The sequence below is a fragment of the Miscanthus floridulus genome, chromosome 3, assembly GCF_019320115.1.
Source record: "Miscanthus floridulus cultivar M001 chromosome 3, ASM1932011v1, whole genome shotgun sequence".
NCBI lineage: Eukaryota > Viridiplantae > Streptophyta > Magnoliopsida > Poales > Poaceae > Miscanthus > Miscanthus floridulus.
In genome coordinates, this window is record NC_089582.1 from 129,877,693 (window position 1) to 129,892,482 (window position 14,790).

Below are 14,790 nucleotides of genomic sequence, written 5' to 3' on the forward strand. Positions count from 1 at the left end.
GCCGCGAGGCGGCTTGGGGTAGGCGGACGACGAGCGAAGCGAGCAGTTGGGGATTTCTGTCGGCTGTCATAGTATAGATGGAGTAGATAGAGGAGAGAGCGTAGATGGGCCTGTTGGGCCGATCGCTGTGCTGGAGCGAGTGCAGAGCAGAACGTCCGATTTTTTTAAGATTCTAGACGTATGTTCTGTAGCATTATCGTTAGTTTAAGCTGAGTTGGTTAAGTAGATAATACTCGGTTTAACTTAGTTAACCTAGGTGGGTCCCCACAGTAGCGGCTGCACAAAATTTCGTTTACCACGCTACCAGAGATATGACCTTGTACGACGATTTATAAATTATTTTTTCCCCGTGTATACATACAGTTACTCAATTATTGATCGATGATTCTGTAGTATTGTCAACTAAAATTACAACGACTTTGCTATATCACCATAAATGGAAGAAATTTGACAAGAAAAGAATGAACACCAATGTACACAACTGCAATGACCACAAATGCCAGCGGCAACAAGACGAAGAGGATGCCAGGTTTCTTGCTCCACCGGCCCATAACCGCCAACCCAAAAGGATAGAGGAGCACCATGATCCACACGTTGAAGAGAATACCCAGCGCCGCATGCCTCTTCTGCACCGCAGACCACGCTCCGTTGTACACGACCGCTTTGCCCAGAGCCACGCCGATGGCCATGACATTGGAGAACAACACCACCGCCGGCGGGATCAGCATGGGCACCCACCGCATCTCGTACATGTCGGCGTACCTGTCGTCGCCGTCGTCGTCAGCTGCCGTCGTCGTCGTCTGCTTCGAGGTGACCTTGAAGTGGATGCCCTTCCCCGTGATGGGCTTCACCACCATGTGCAGCACCGCCGTCGGGTACGCGCTCATGGAGGCGATCATGAAGAACTGCTCGTTGCGCCACCAGTCGTTCCACGTGATCCCTGCCCACTTTATCTCGAAGACGCCGATGGTGTGGATTAGGCCGACGACGACGACGAGGTACAGCACGTAGCTAGTGAACGGCCTCTGAATGATGATTTCAGCCGGGATCAGCCACATCACCGGACAGAAGGCGTAGAGCAGGACGAAGACGGACGTGACCGGGTAGATGGTGAAGTTCAGGTACGCCGCCCGCTGCAGGAGGTGCAGACGGCGGCCGGAGAGCAGCGGGTTGTAAGGGGAGAAGAACACCTCCATGGATCCACCGGACCACCGGACGATCTGGTAGAGGCGCTCGGTGAGGTTGATCGGTGCAGTGCCTTGGAAGGCCTCACGCTCCATGCTGCAGTACATGGAGCGCCACCCTTGCCCGTGGATGCGATAGCCGGTCACTATGTCCTCGGTTGCAATGTTGTATATGTACCCAACGCTGCTGCCCCAGTGCGTCCCTTGGTCGTACGACGACGACACGACCATGGTCATCTCGGCGAGGAACGCCTCGTCTAGCTCAGGAGGCGCGATGCGGCGCTCCTGCTTCAGAGCTGCCAAGACCGAGTTCAAGAAGAGCACGGAGTTACCGAACTTGTCGCTGTCAACCGTGATGTCCTCGTCGGATCTCCAGCGAGGCGGGTGGACGCCGTAGAGGGCGAGGCGTCGGAACATGCAGCCGGTGCCGAGGTACGTCGGCCCCTGGAGGCCGTTGAGCGCGTACATGGCGCCGTCGAAGAAGACCCTGTTGTGGTTGCCGTACCGGTCCGTGGGGTCGACGTTCTCGAACCGCTGCGGGAACTGGACGAAGCCGGTGCTGTCGCCCTCCCTCGCGTCCAGCATGAAGCACATGGCCGCTCGCAGCGCCTGCGAGTTGTTGATGTAGTGGTCGCAGTCGAAGTTGATGGTGAAGGGCGCGTTGGAGAGCAGCGCCGACACGCGCAGCTGCGCGTTCAGGTTGCCCGCCTTCTTGTTGTGCTCGCGGCCCGGGCTCTTCTCGCGGGACACGTACACGACCATCGGGAGCCGAGTGTCCACCCCGTCAAAGTTGAGGCCGGGGTTGATGTTGTTGCCGCCCTCTGCTGGAGGAGGCCGCTCACAGCTCGGGTGGTTTTGCACAATCTGTCACAGCAAGAAAAACACAGATTACTATTTAGGAATTAGCTATGCCATACACTAGACTAGAGTGAAGTTTGAAGTTGGTCATAAGTACATACCTTGACAATGCCAGAATGGTCTCCTTTCCTGTGGTTTTCTGCTGGCTCAATCCAAGTGCCTGGCCACTGCGTGCCATTAGCCATCCAAGTCGCATGTGCAGCCCCTTCCTTTGCTTTCATGCTGTTGTACACATCTGACCTCTCCTTGATGGTGCTAGGGAGCATCTCCAGCCTCGCCTTCAGCTCCTCGTACTCCCTCTGCACATGCCTATAGTCATTCATGAACTCACCCGGCGACCTCCCGTTGTAGATCATCCCCTCCAGCTGGAAGTAGCCCTCCGGCGCTCTCGGCTCGACGGAGTGCTTCCGGCAGAAGGGCACCCACAGGGCGGCGAAGCTCGCGGCCTCGACCAGCGCCTCGTACAGGACCAGCGCGCCACTGTCGTCGGTCAGGTAGCACGTGAGCCGGTCCACGGGGTAGTCGGTGGCCAGGATGGAGAGCACGCAGTTCATGGTGTACAGCACCGGCTCGCTCACGGGGTCGGCGGTGGTGACGAAGACGTCGATGCCCGGGAGGATGGAGCCGCCGCCGCCGCCGTCGGAGAGGAGGTCGTCGTAGTGCTGCCGGAGCGCGGCGAGGTCGGGTGTCCGTTTGATGGGGCTGAACTTTGGGAGTTGGTAGAGCAGCCACGACAGGGCGAACCAGACGTCGCCGACGACGGAGGTCACCCAGAACCACATGACGTCGGAGTTGTTGTGCTTGATGCGCCAGGCGATGAATAGGATGACGGCGACGAGGCGTACCAAAATCAGTACCCTGTTTGTCACAAGTGGAAAGTGCCATGCATAAGGGTACTGGTTCCTGAAAGATGCCGCTTTCGTACAGCTATGGGTTCTTTTAGTAAGATACCATTGTCAGAAAAAAAAAAGAAAATTGTATGGACTACAATCTGCACGTTTTCGTTTAAGATAAGATGAATGCAGAATCAGATTCAACTGTAGTGCTCTGCTTTTCAGTAAAGGGATGAGGCTTTGCATACAGGATTATTTCAGCAAATTTCCATATGCCCCCCGCACCCCCACCCACAAACGACCTTGGTGATCTTGTTTTGGTTTCATTTCTTTGCCTCTGCATTTTTAACTAATGCCCAAGTTCAGTATCATCCAGACCTTTTGGTCAACTTTCACTCCTTCAAACTCTGTTTCAATGCTTTTTTATCTTTCCAAGGCATGGCAAGAGAATTGCCATGACTTTTATTAGATGAGAGAAAAGGGAAACAAAAGGAGAGCAAGATACAACACCACCAAACGGCTCGGCCACGACTACCAACGAACAAAAAGATTCAACCAAAAACAGTCCCAACCACCAACGAAATAAAACACACAACAACAAAAACTAAGAAGAGCTAGCTTCTGATCACATCACAAAGTCAAAGTTGAATTGCTTGATATCATCTTTGATAAGCTAAGACAACTATCTAGGATGGCTGTAAATCCTTATGTTTGGAATGTTCTTTGGTTTCTTTCCTTCTAAATGTTCCACGATACATAAGTTCGAACCCCGTTGACGGAAACATTTTGAGTTCTGTCAAATTTGGCTTATCACTATTTCAACGTTTTGAACATATAATCCACTACGGCAGGAGTGGAGCCTGGATTTGGACATAGAAGGGGCATTCAACTTTTTTTTGAACATAAAGGGCCATTCAAGCCGGCAACAATCATACGTGATGAAGTAGATACATGGCAATGGTAAAAAAACTGAAAATTACAAAGAAAAGGGGGGACACAATTTAATTATCCCTAAGTCTCTAACATCCACCAAATCTATTTAATTTTTAGGCAAAAAAACATGATAATAAAAAGAACAAAGGAGATGAGGAAGATAACAGGAAGACTAATCCTTAATAATATAAATAATGTCTTTGAAGATAAATACGGTGGGAGAACGAACAAGCAAAGCACTAATTACATTTACTAACTATCTGACTAGAATAGAGGACAAAAGGAATAATAAAAAATAGATAATAGAAAGACCAATCCTACGTTATATGGATACCATTAGAGACTATTACCAAGGAAGAACAAACAATGGAAACACTAATAAGCATTATTAACTAGCTAATTAAAAATTAACTAAAGAAGACCAAATAATTAAAACACTAGTTAGCATTATTAACTGGCTAATTACAAATTAACTAAGTAATTGAGGAGGGGGGGGGGGGGGGGGGGGGGGGGCACTGCAACCTTCAGCCCCCCACCCCAAAGTCCCAAAACTGAATTACGGTGCAGAAGTCGCATTATTCATTTATTCATGTTTTGCCTCCCGAACTGAATGCAAGTGAGCAAGTCATTGGTGTAGCTTAAAAACATCTGGTTGTTGTCTAGCGTTTCCCTTCATTTACACTATCATTACGATATTAATATATTACCCATCTACCATATACGTATCATCTAAGAGATCATTCAACTTTTCGTGTGCAACTGTGCAAGCACCACGCACCTGTACGGGTAGAGGAGGGCCGCCATGACCTTCTTGTTAGAGAAGAGAAGCGGACGGTCGCCGCCGCCGCTCTCCACGTCCGCCATGGCCGGTTGGTGGTGGACGTCCACCCAGTACCCGTCCTTGGCCTTCACGGCGTCCTTCTCCTTGGCCCTGCTCCCGCCGCCGTGCGCATAATTGGCCACGACCACCGCGGCCAGAGCTCCGTCGTGAAACCCGCCGTCGTTCGCGAGCAGCGGCTCTCTGAGGCCGGCGGCGGCGTCGTGCTCGCTAGCAGCACCGCCGGCGCCGGGCACCGGCAAGGACGACATGGCGCCACAAAGGTATGAGCCTCGCGATTGATTGGCCAACAAGGCTGTGTCACTAGGCACACACAGATTAATTGCTTACGTGGAGCGTGAGGACTGTGCGGCACGCACAGCCTAGAGGAGGGCCGGGATTTGTACGGTACACTGCAGCTGTGCAACAGCATGCCACGGGGGCATATATATACATACAAATTTCTACAGCTCGGCTGTCACGAGTGCAAAGAGGCAGTGGTACTTATTTAACACATATATATACAAATTTCTACAGCTCGGCTGTCATGACGACGCCTATTTATCAGCTAACCCTGCTTCTCTTTTAAAAAAAAAAAATCAGCAAAGTTAAGAATTAATCTCCAGGCATGCAGTATGAAAGAAGATTGGTGAGGAGAATTATAACACCATATAACTCATTTTTTCTAACAAATGGGCATGTCATTGAACCAATTTCATTGAACGACTAGCGCAGGCTAGCAACAAGAACAACCAATGAACCAAAACATAACTAGAGGCGAAGCAACAACGCCGGCACTGCAAAGTGACCAAAGAGATATGACCAACACTACCGGAAACCGGCGATTTGCCGAGTGCCGAGGCTTTGCCGAGTGTATTTTATCGGGCACTCGGCAAATACCGTGTTTGCCGAGTGCCAAATAAAATACACTCGGCAAACAAAAACACACGGCAAAATACGTCTTTGCCGAGTGTTTTTTTCTGGCACTCGGCAAAGAAGCTTTTTGCCGTGTGCATTTTTTTTTTGCCCTCGGCAAATCATTTTTTCGAAGCAATTTTTGAGGCCCTAAATGAATTCAAATGAAAAACTTTTCAACTACAAAGTTGTATAACTTCTCAAGATCTACAAAGTTTATTTTGGTCATTTCTTCATTTGACAAAGCGACAATAACGTTGTTCATAAAATCTACATATCTCATATCTCTCATATTAATTTCATGAAAGTAGAAGATACATATATAAGATTTGTGAACAATGTTACTACCACTACGTCGGATGAACAAATGACCAAAATAAACTTTATAGATCTTGATAAGTTATGAAATTTTGTAGTTGGCAACATTTTGATTTGAAATCATCTTGTCATGCAAAAACGACGTTTGAATTTGAAAATTTTAAAATTTGAATTTTTCAAACGACCTCGGATGAAAAAACTTCCTAAATGAAAATTGTAGATCTCCAAAAGTTATGAAACTATGTAGTTGACAACTTTTTGATTTGAAATCATCTTATCATGCAAAACTATGTTTGAATCTCTCAAATTTAAAATTCAAATTTTTCAAACGACCTCGGATGGAAAAACTTACTAAATGAAAATTGTAGATCTCAAAAAGTTATGAAACTTTGTAGTTGACCACTTTTTGATTTGAATTCATTTAGGGCCTCAAACAAGCAATTTACTCTCAGTTTGCCGAGTGCCTTTTTTCTAGCACTCGGCAAAGCCGTATTTTGCCGAGTGCCTATATTTTGGCACTCGGCAAAGAGGTATTTTGCCGTGTGCATTTTTTTGGCCCTCGGCAAATCAGTTTTTCGAATCAATTTTTGAGGCCCTAAATGAATTCAAATGAAAAACTTTTCAACTACAAAGTTGTATAACTTCTCAAGATCTACAATGTTTATTTTGGTCATTTCTTCATTTGACAAAGCGACAATAACGTTGTTCATAAAATATACATCTCTCATATTAATTTCTTGAAAATAGAAGAGAGATATATATGATTTGTGAACAATGTTACTACCACTATGTCGGATGAACAAATGACCAAAATAAACTTTGTAGATCTTGAGAAGTTATGAAATTTTGTAGTTGGCAACATTTTGATTTGAAATCATTTTTCATGCAAAAACGACGTTTGAATTTGAAAATTTTAAAATTTGAATTTTTCAAACGACCTCGGATGAAAAAACTTCCTAAATGAAAATTGTAGATCTCCAAAAGTTATGAAACTATGTAGTTGACAACTTTTTGATTTGAAATCATCTTATCATGCAAAACTACGTTTGAATCTCTCAAATTTAAAATTCAAATTTTTCAAACGACCTCGGATGGAAAAACTTACTAAATGAAAATTGTAGATCTCAAAAAGTTATGAAACTTTGTAGTTGACCACTTTTTGATTTGAATTCATTTAGGGTCTCAAATAAGCAATTTACACTTGGTTTAGTATAATATATTGGGAACTAAAACGGAATCTAGACACAAGTGACAGTGTGGTGTAGTGGTAGAGGAGGTTTGTGCGCAGCGGGAGGTCTTGGGTTCGAATCCCGTCGGCCACGTAGCCGTGAAATTTACGCGAAAAAAGCCGGAGATGGATGGGCGCCGACCGGTGGGGGCCTCCACCAATTAAAAAAAAATTTCATTTTTTTTGGGTAAAAATTCCCATTTTTTCGGCTTTTTTTCGGTTCGAACTTTGCCGAGTGTCGGCACTCGGCAAAGGCTTTGCCGAGTGCCCGACAAAAGACACTCGGCAAAGACGTCTTTGCCGACTCTTTTTTTGCCGAGTGCTCTTTGCCGAGTGCAGCACTCGGCAAAGCCTTTGCCGAGTGCAAATTGGGCTTTGCCGAGTGCCCCTGGCACTCGGCAAATTCACTGAGTCCGGTAGTGCAAGTAGCTATCCATTGCCAAAGACAAAATAAATGCACGCGCTGACTCTAGTAGACACGTAGAGAGGTACTCCAGAAAACACGTCTAGGACGACGTCTACACTGTCCGTTCAACAAATCGAACAGGGTTTTCAAATAAGAATATAAGTTATAGGTTACCACGACAATGCCTCCGGTGAGAGGAGTGGCACAAAAAACAAAGGCTTTTACCTACGACCCAAAGATCCATCCTCCACGAAGCCACAACAGAAATTTGGCCACAAAAATTCTTAGAAAGGCCAATGAAAACCAAAGAACTAATCGTGCCACACTAGCTAGGAAGAGACAGTGACAGTGAGCGACATCGCCACAAGACCGAGCCTCAGTGATGGGTTGAGGAAGGCGGAGCAGATACATGACTAGGGGTATAGCCAAAGTGATGACAATGTAGAACCAAAGTGACTACAGTGAATATAATAGAAGCGGTGGCACCAACACAATGCAAGATTGGAAAAGAAAGGCGCAAAAAATGCCACAAGCAAGGGGTGCCCGATGCACAATATTCATCGATGATGCTACAATACCTAGATGTTGGGATATGATATTGATACCAACCAACAGCTAAGATCAACTTGGTGCTTAAGTTTTTGGTCGACTTGTAAGGCACTTATATGAATTGGTTAATTGTTGCAATTGGCAGTCATCCCAAGTTAAGTAGGGTTCAGCCCCGATACCTAGGGCCTATGAATAAAGAGTTAATGCCCTTGGGCAACACCACCACATTAACCAAACCACAACAAATGATCAGTTAGTGATAGCCTCGATTATGACCGCTAGTTCAAAATCAGTGGTGGTAAACTTCATCACTGCCAGATCGGCGTTCAATTCGGTGGTGATGTCATTACCATCACCGTCGTGTCAGAGTTCGATCTAGCAGCAATCAGTTGAATACCACTGCCGTCTGGCAAATGATCCGGTGGTGATGATGGAGACATATCAACGCCAGTCTAGAAAACAATCCGGTAGTGATGATGGAGATATCAACAGCAGTTGGGCGTACCATCTGGCAGGGCAAGAGAAGGGAGCATGGAAGCACCGACCTCCGTTCACCTGGGCGACATCCACTAGAGACAAGGAACACAATCACTAGCAAAGTAACTTGGAACTAAATCAAACATGACGAGCATGAAAATTATAATATAAGTGGATTGGAGCAAAGGAGAAAAAGGTAGCCCACATGGTTTAGGTGTGGAGACCTAAGCGACCCAAGACACTTCTAACCTTGCCAGAGCTCGATCGGGGATAGGAAACCTAGTGTGGTGATCTACGCATGTTACCTACTTCTAGAACAAACCATCATATACCATTACTGAACACCATGGCAAAAACTATGACAAACATCACACCCCATCATCAAGGACCAAATCTACAATGAAATGGCTGGAATCAAGTGTTGTAGCATCGAGCAAGCAACATGTGGCTCAATGTACCAAGATCACTACCACCACACTAAGGGACTAATGTCAAGAAAGACAGAAAGTGATGAACCCAAGCTGGAGCATGTCCAACTACCCAAGGAAGTTCTTTGGTGCATAACATCACCTAGCCAAGGTGTGACGCAGGTGTCCACGATGTCGCGCATGGTGGTGACCATGTCGAACAGTCATTTCTATTGAGGTGACAACAAGGGCGAGACAGGGAGGAACGAGGTGATGTGACAACAACATCACCATCCGTGAGGGGAACCATTCGGTAGCATGCCAAGCTTCGACCTACCACCCAAACATGACCTCCGACCTACCACCCATGGTTGATGGCTCATAGATCCGCCGCCGCTGCCTGATTCAATGAGTAGGGTGCAAAGGTGGCGGAGAGGGCCGGGCTACTCTCATGCTAGAGGGGGGATCCTCACCCATCCACAGTTCTAGTGAGCTCGCCAAAGAGGAGGGAGGGGTGGACAGTGGTGGAGGCTCTCGGTGCACTAAGAGATATGGCATAAGGGGGCAAGCAACATCAACATGATTTGCTCATCAAGTTGAAAAAACCCTTGAGTTCAAATTTTCTAGGATTCAAACATCACAAGGCTTCATGACACTTTCTTGCGGGGATGCCATGCTACAAGCTTCAATAGTTGATATCCCAGTTTCAGCAATAGAAGTCCACAATCTTCTCATGTATATGTGCATCCTTATAGAACCACTTGGATTCTTCTTTACTAGCAAACGTGCCCTTGCTTTGCAACATAATATATATGCAGGGGCAAATTTAGGGGCCTTTATTGGAGTCTGTCGACCTCGATAGAATTTATAAATCTAGCAAAATACCGTTAAAGTTCAAAAAATCATATCATGTAATGAAGCTGGTCCCGATGATGTTCTTAGCTAGATTCCCCACTGCACATGCGGGAACAAGAAATGAAGCTGACCCCGGTGATGTTCTCAGCTAGATTCGTCACTGCACATGCGGGAACAAGAGTGGCGTAAGGTCATTGTAGGAAATTAAAAAAGTAAATTTGAGAGAATATTCTTTCCGTGTAATATTAGGTATATAGATAAAGATTTGACAGCAAGAATCAAATTGCATCTACCTGAGCAGAAATAAAATCGTAATCATTTATGTTGTCTTGAAGCTTCCGGTCGTGACTCATGAGGGGTTTGTGTGCGCGCCATTTGACAAGCGCATGTGGACGTGTGTGTGTCTACCGCAAAAGTTCAAAAAAAGCAGAGGTGGGCTGATGGCGAGTCTCGAACGAGATGCCAAATTTGTTGAGAAATACCATTAGGTGTCGTTTTCTCCATCGTCGAGAAGTGCTAGAATGCGAATCCATGGAGTTTTTGTGCTCGGCTTTTCGTTTGGAGGAAAAGCAGAAAAGCTGGATCCCATTTTCCTAGTGGATGGAGGCCCCTTGCTCCGATTGGGACGACGATCATGAATCACATGTGAGACAGATTGGATGGAGTCCATGTTGTTCACATATATATGAACAATAGATACGGTAAAATTTTTAATTTATAATTTTTTCTATGGGTTTAATTTCACACGTGAGAAACAGTATGTCCTATGGTTTTGCTAATTATGAGACGCTTACAAGATGATAGCCCCAGCCGAAGTGGACAAAAGCTTACTAGATATATATACCATGACCCCAGGCATCTGTGCACCTGTGCCCCTTTTTTGAGTGGATGGAAGGCATCGGTGCATGAGGACGTCCTTGTTGTGTGTTGCATACCAATCAAGCCAGACTGGGGGTTGGGTTAGGGTTGATACTTCTAGCTTGAGCTAGGTTCTTGGGACGTATTCACCCGTAGGTTTTTACTAGTAAATATGTCCATACGTTGCAACGAAGAAAAAACCTATCAATATTAAAGGAAAATGAGAATGTTACATTTCTACTTATTTTTTACACTTCCCATTAGATTAATATAAGCTATAGTTTATTTTATAATAATCATGACATCTATGCTATAAGTTAATATTGGCAATGTATAATAACGTCCTGTTAAGTCCGTTTCAAATTAAAAATATAACCTTAATAGATATTTTTTCTTTCGTCGTAAGGCATAAAAATATTTAGCCATAAATATATCATAACTTCGATTTTCATATGATCATTGTGTTGATAGACTTACATTTCTAGGTACGTGATTTTTATTGAGGACCTATAAAAATATGTAATTCTATTATATGATAAAAGTCGGTAATGGGTTCCGTGTCAAGAATTAGTCTCTCCATTCATGATGATAATAGAGATCTCTCTCAATTTCCACATAGTAGCACATGTCGAGAATTACATTGGTATGTATATACGGCTTAGAGATAGATTTATTTTGATTATATTAGACAATAAACTACATAAAAATTCAGTTCACCGATTGATTAGTTGGATCATCGGCTCTTTCAAATTCTAATAAAAATAAATTTTATTCATTATCAAAACTACATTAACATTTAGTTGTCAAAATATTTATTTATTAAAGAAAAGTTAAGGGCTCAGATATTTATTATTTTTAAAAAAAAATATTAGATACTCTAGTGTATCTAGAAAAGAAAAAAAGTACCAAACCGGAAGGAGAAAAAAGGAAGCAGATGTTTGGACGCTCGGAAAAGCGGACAGGAAATCTGAAAAAATAGGAACATGGGAATTGCAAGGGAACAAAAAAAAAAAACGGACGCGGGAATCGTACGAGAACAGAAACGAAAAAGAAACCTACATGGTTACGGATATGGGGCCCGCGTTTTAGGTTGAACAAAAATCTAATTACAGCAAAATTTTTGCCTCTTTAGTATTAGGCAGGTATAGATTGATTCTAAGCTAATGCACCTGGAGGAGGACTTGGTCTCTTGCCGGGCACTCACGCCAACCCATCGTGATAGGACTGGTCTCTATTTGATTTAGGATTCATATTTCTATTTAGTTTATTCATGCTCGAAGAGATCTATTTATTCTAACTATCTAGGCATATAAGTCTAGACGGAAGAACCTCTCGACTACCGGTAGTTAGGGGGAGATGGACGAAAAAATAGATGGACGAAAAAAATGGCTGAAAATTTTGTCTCTTTATTATTAAGTATAGATTTATTTACTTCGTTTAGCAAAGGGTGAGACGGCATACTGCATACACACTTCTAATGCTAAAAATGAAACTAATAAGTCCTACAGTAATATTTCTTTTATTAGAGCATTTTCAACAGTTTGGTAAACCCACTTAAAATCTTGTTTTTTTGACATAATGGGAAAAACACACTCCAATAACTCTTAGTCGTAACTCCCAATCTATATGTGTGTGGAAAAACGGAGGCATCCACTCTCAAAGATAGACAAACAGCTATCGATGTTGGCGTGCTTGGTGTTTTTTCCTCGACGCCCCCCCCCCCCCCCCCCCCCCCATCCAACAGTCGCCTCTGTCTAAAAGCTTACTGAAATTAGACATCTAGCCACTGTTGACGGTCCTTTCAGCATAGTTTGGATGGTCAAAACGTCAACAAACTGTCATAAATATAAGGAAATGAGCATGTTATGAGCAGATTTTATCAAATAACAAAGTTCCCATGTACATGGAGTTTTTCTATACATGAAGTGAAATGGAGCAAAGGTGGGGGCCAATGGGACCAAACCCTAGAGGGTGTCGGCCGCCCACACCAAGTGGGCTCCACTGCTCCCCACCCCCAAAAGAAAGAAAACTTGGTGAAGCCATGTTTTTGGACTCAAATTTTAGATATTGTTGGAGATGCTCTTACGAGGATTAATGTAAAGCCTCCCTCCAATTAGTAATATCCATTTATTGTTTTATGGGGTGTTTATTTTGTTTAGAGAATCGCCTCATTCTAAATGAGGTTATGCATCATCAATCCATCTCTCAAATTTGGTGAATTATTTCATTTCTCATAGTTGTTCTAATTAATAGCTTGTGATGAACCATGGTTGGTGATAGATCAACTCATTCCATTCTACAAACTAAACAAACAATTGAAGAGTGGGATACCTCATTTCACAGACCAAACATCACAATCACCCTGTTGCGTTGGTAGGTTAGATAGCACGTACTTTCTCCATTCCTTTTTAACTGTCGTTCTCACTTCCCGAGAACTCAAAAGTACTCAACTTTGACAAAATATTTACAAGATTATTAATATTTATGGTACATAATTAGTATCATTAGATGGATCATTGAATCTATTTTCATAATAAACTTATTTACAGATATAAATGTAGCTAACGTTTTTCTACAAACCTAGTCGAACAAAATAAAGTTTAACCAGAATAGATACCGTAGAGATGCTTAAAAAGAGAAAGAGGAATTACATGACTTGTAGTAGAATAGTACTATGCTAGCTAGCTGCATGCCAGCATTATTGGTCATATAAAACCCGGATCCAACTTTATATGCCTAGCAACTTATGAGTTAATAATCAATATATATAGTAGAGTACTACGCTAGCTGCATGTCAACATTATTGCACTACTATAGAAGTTAACTGTAGGGGCGGCTGCGCCAGCCGCCCTTCCCAGAGTGTTCCTACAGAGGGTGCCTCTATAGGGGCGGTTTTCTGACCACCCCTGCAGTGCCCTCTGTAGGGGCGGCTGATGTTTTAAGCCACCCCTATAGTGCCATCTGTAGGGGTGGCTGATAATATCAACCGCCCCCTGTAGTGGACTTCTGCAAGGGTGGCTGTATCACCAGCCGCCCCTGCTGTATGTATTTGTAAGGGCGGTTCAATCAAGAACCGCCCCTACAGTGGATTTTTCAGCAAAAAAATAATTCAAATTCAAATCTGACCACATATATATATTCGTGCGCCTCGGTTAATCAAATTTTAGCCGTGGTTGGCCACCCGCCTCGGTTAATCAAATAAAAAAAGAAAAAAGAAAAAAAAATCCATCCACGGGCCCACCGAGCCCATCCACGGCTACAGGATCCGCACATGCGCACCGCCGCTCGTCAGGACAACCCTCCACTAGATCCACCGCCAGGAGGGGGCGTAGATCCACCGAAGGGAGAGGGCCCGCCACCGGATCTGGGCCTCAGAACCTGCCGCCGTCGGATCTGGCCCAACGGAGGAGGTGGTGCCGCCTTCAGGGTGGTAGAGGTGGCGCCGGATCTAGGACCGCCGCTGCTGCTCCTCCACCTGCGCGAGGCCGCGCCGCCCTGTGCTTCTCGTCACCGGATCCGGGCTCCACCTCACCGGATCGAGCTCCTCCTCGCCGGATCTGGTGGTGGCCGTCGCTTGTGCTTCCTGCGGCCACCAGCAGCGCGCGGGAGGAGAGAGCTAGCATGCCCCTCTGAGCCCTGACGGGAGGCCGCGCCACCGAGCCCCGCCGCCGCAGGAGCCCACCAACTAGAGGCCACGCCACCGCGCCCTCGACGCCGCACGAGAGGAGAGCGGGTGAGGGAGAGATGGAGCCGCACACGCCGCCGCTGACGTGTGAGAGAGAGATGAGAGAGGGAGGTGAGCGGCTGAGGGAGGCTATGGAGAGAGCGGAGGTAGCGAAGGTTGGGAGGGAGCGCTCGCTCGCTCGGTCGGGAGGGAAACAGAGGAGCGAGGCGGCTAGGGAGGGAGAGGAGTGAAGGGGCCTGCTCGCTCGCTGCTAGAATGAAACCCTAACTTGTGTTTATATACTTGGTCGCACATATTGGGCCTGGTCTGGGCCTCTTGGGCCGCGGCCTTTTTTCCCCGAGGCAGGCCACTTAGGAAGTCCGCCATCAGTAGGGGCGGCTGGTGATTCAGCCGCCCCTACAGTCAAATAGCAGGGGCGGCTGGTGGCAGCCGCCCCTACAAATGAGCACTGCAGGGGCAGCTGGTGA

The 14,790-nt window shown here is 45.5% G+C and overlaps 1 protein-coding gene across 1 annotated transcript; it reads right to left on the bottom strand.

The window, feature by feature from the left end:
• Positions 1 to 329: 329 nt before the first annotated feature.
• Positions 330 to 5,024, bottom strand: LOC136546929 (probable mixed-linked glucan synthase 3). Its single transcript, XM_066538886.1, has 3 exons — positions 4,587 to 5,024; positions 2,144 to 2,900; positions 330 to 2,048 (listed from the first exon to the last, which is right to left on the bottom strand). The coding sequence occupies exons 1-3, from the start codon at positions 4,895 to 4,897 to the stop codon at positions 423 to 425; spliced, it is 2,694 nt and encodes an 897-aa protein (XP_066394983.1). The 5' UTR covers positions 4,898 to 5,024; the 3' UTR covers positions 330 to 422.
• Positions 5,025 to 14,790: the final 9,766 nt, after the last annotated feature.

What these genes read in the sequence shown, in the direction of transcription:
- LOC136546929 (XM_066538886.1), bottom strand. Translation starts at nt 4,897, where the DNA reads ATGTCGTCCTTGCCGGTGCCCGGCGCCGGCGGTGCTGCTAGCGAGCAC. An exon ending in GCCCTCCTCTACCCGTACAG is followed by an intron (nt 2,901 to 4,586) that starts GTGCGTGGTGCT and finishes TGTGACAAACAG; the next exon opens with GGTACTGATTTTGGTACGCC. An exon ending in ACCATTCTGGCATTGTCAAG is followed by an intron (nt 2,049 to 2,143) that starts GTATGTACTTAT and finishes TTGCTGTGACAG; the next exon opens with ATTGTGCAAAACCACCCGAG.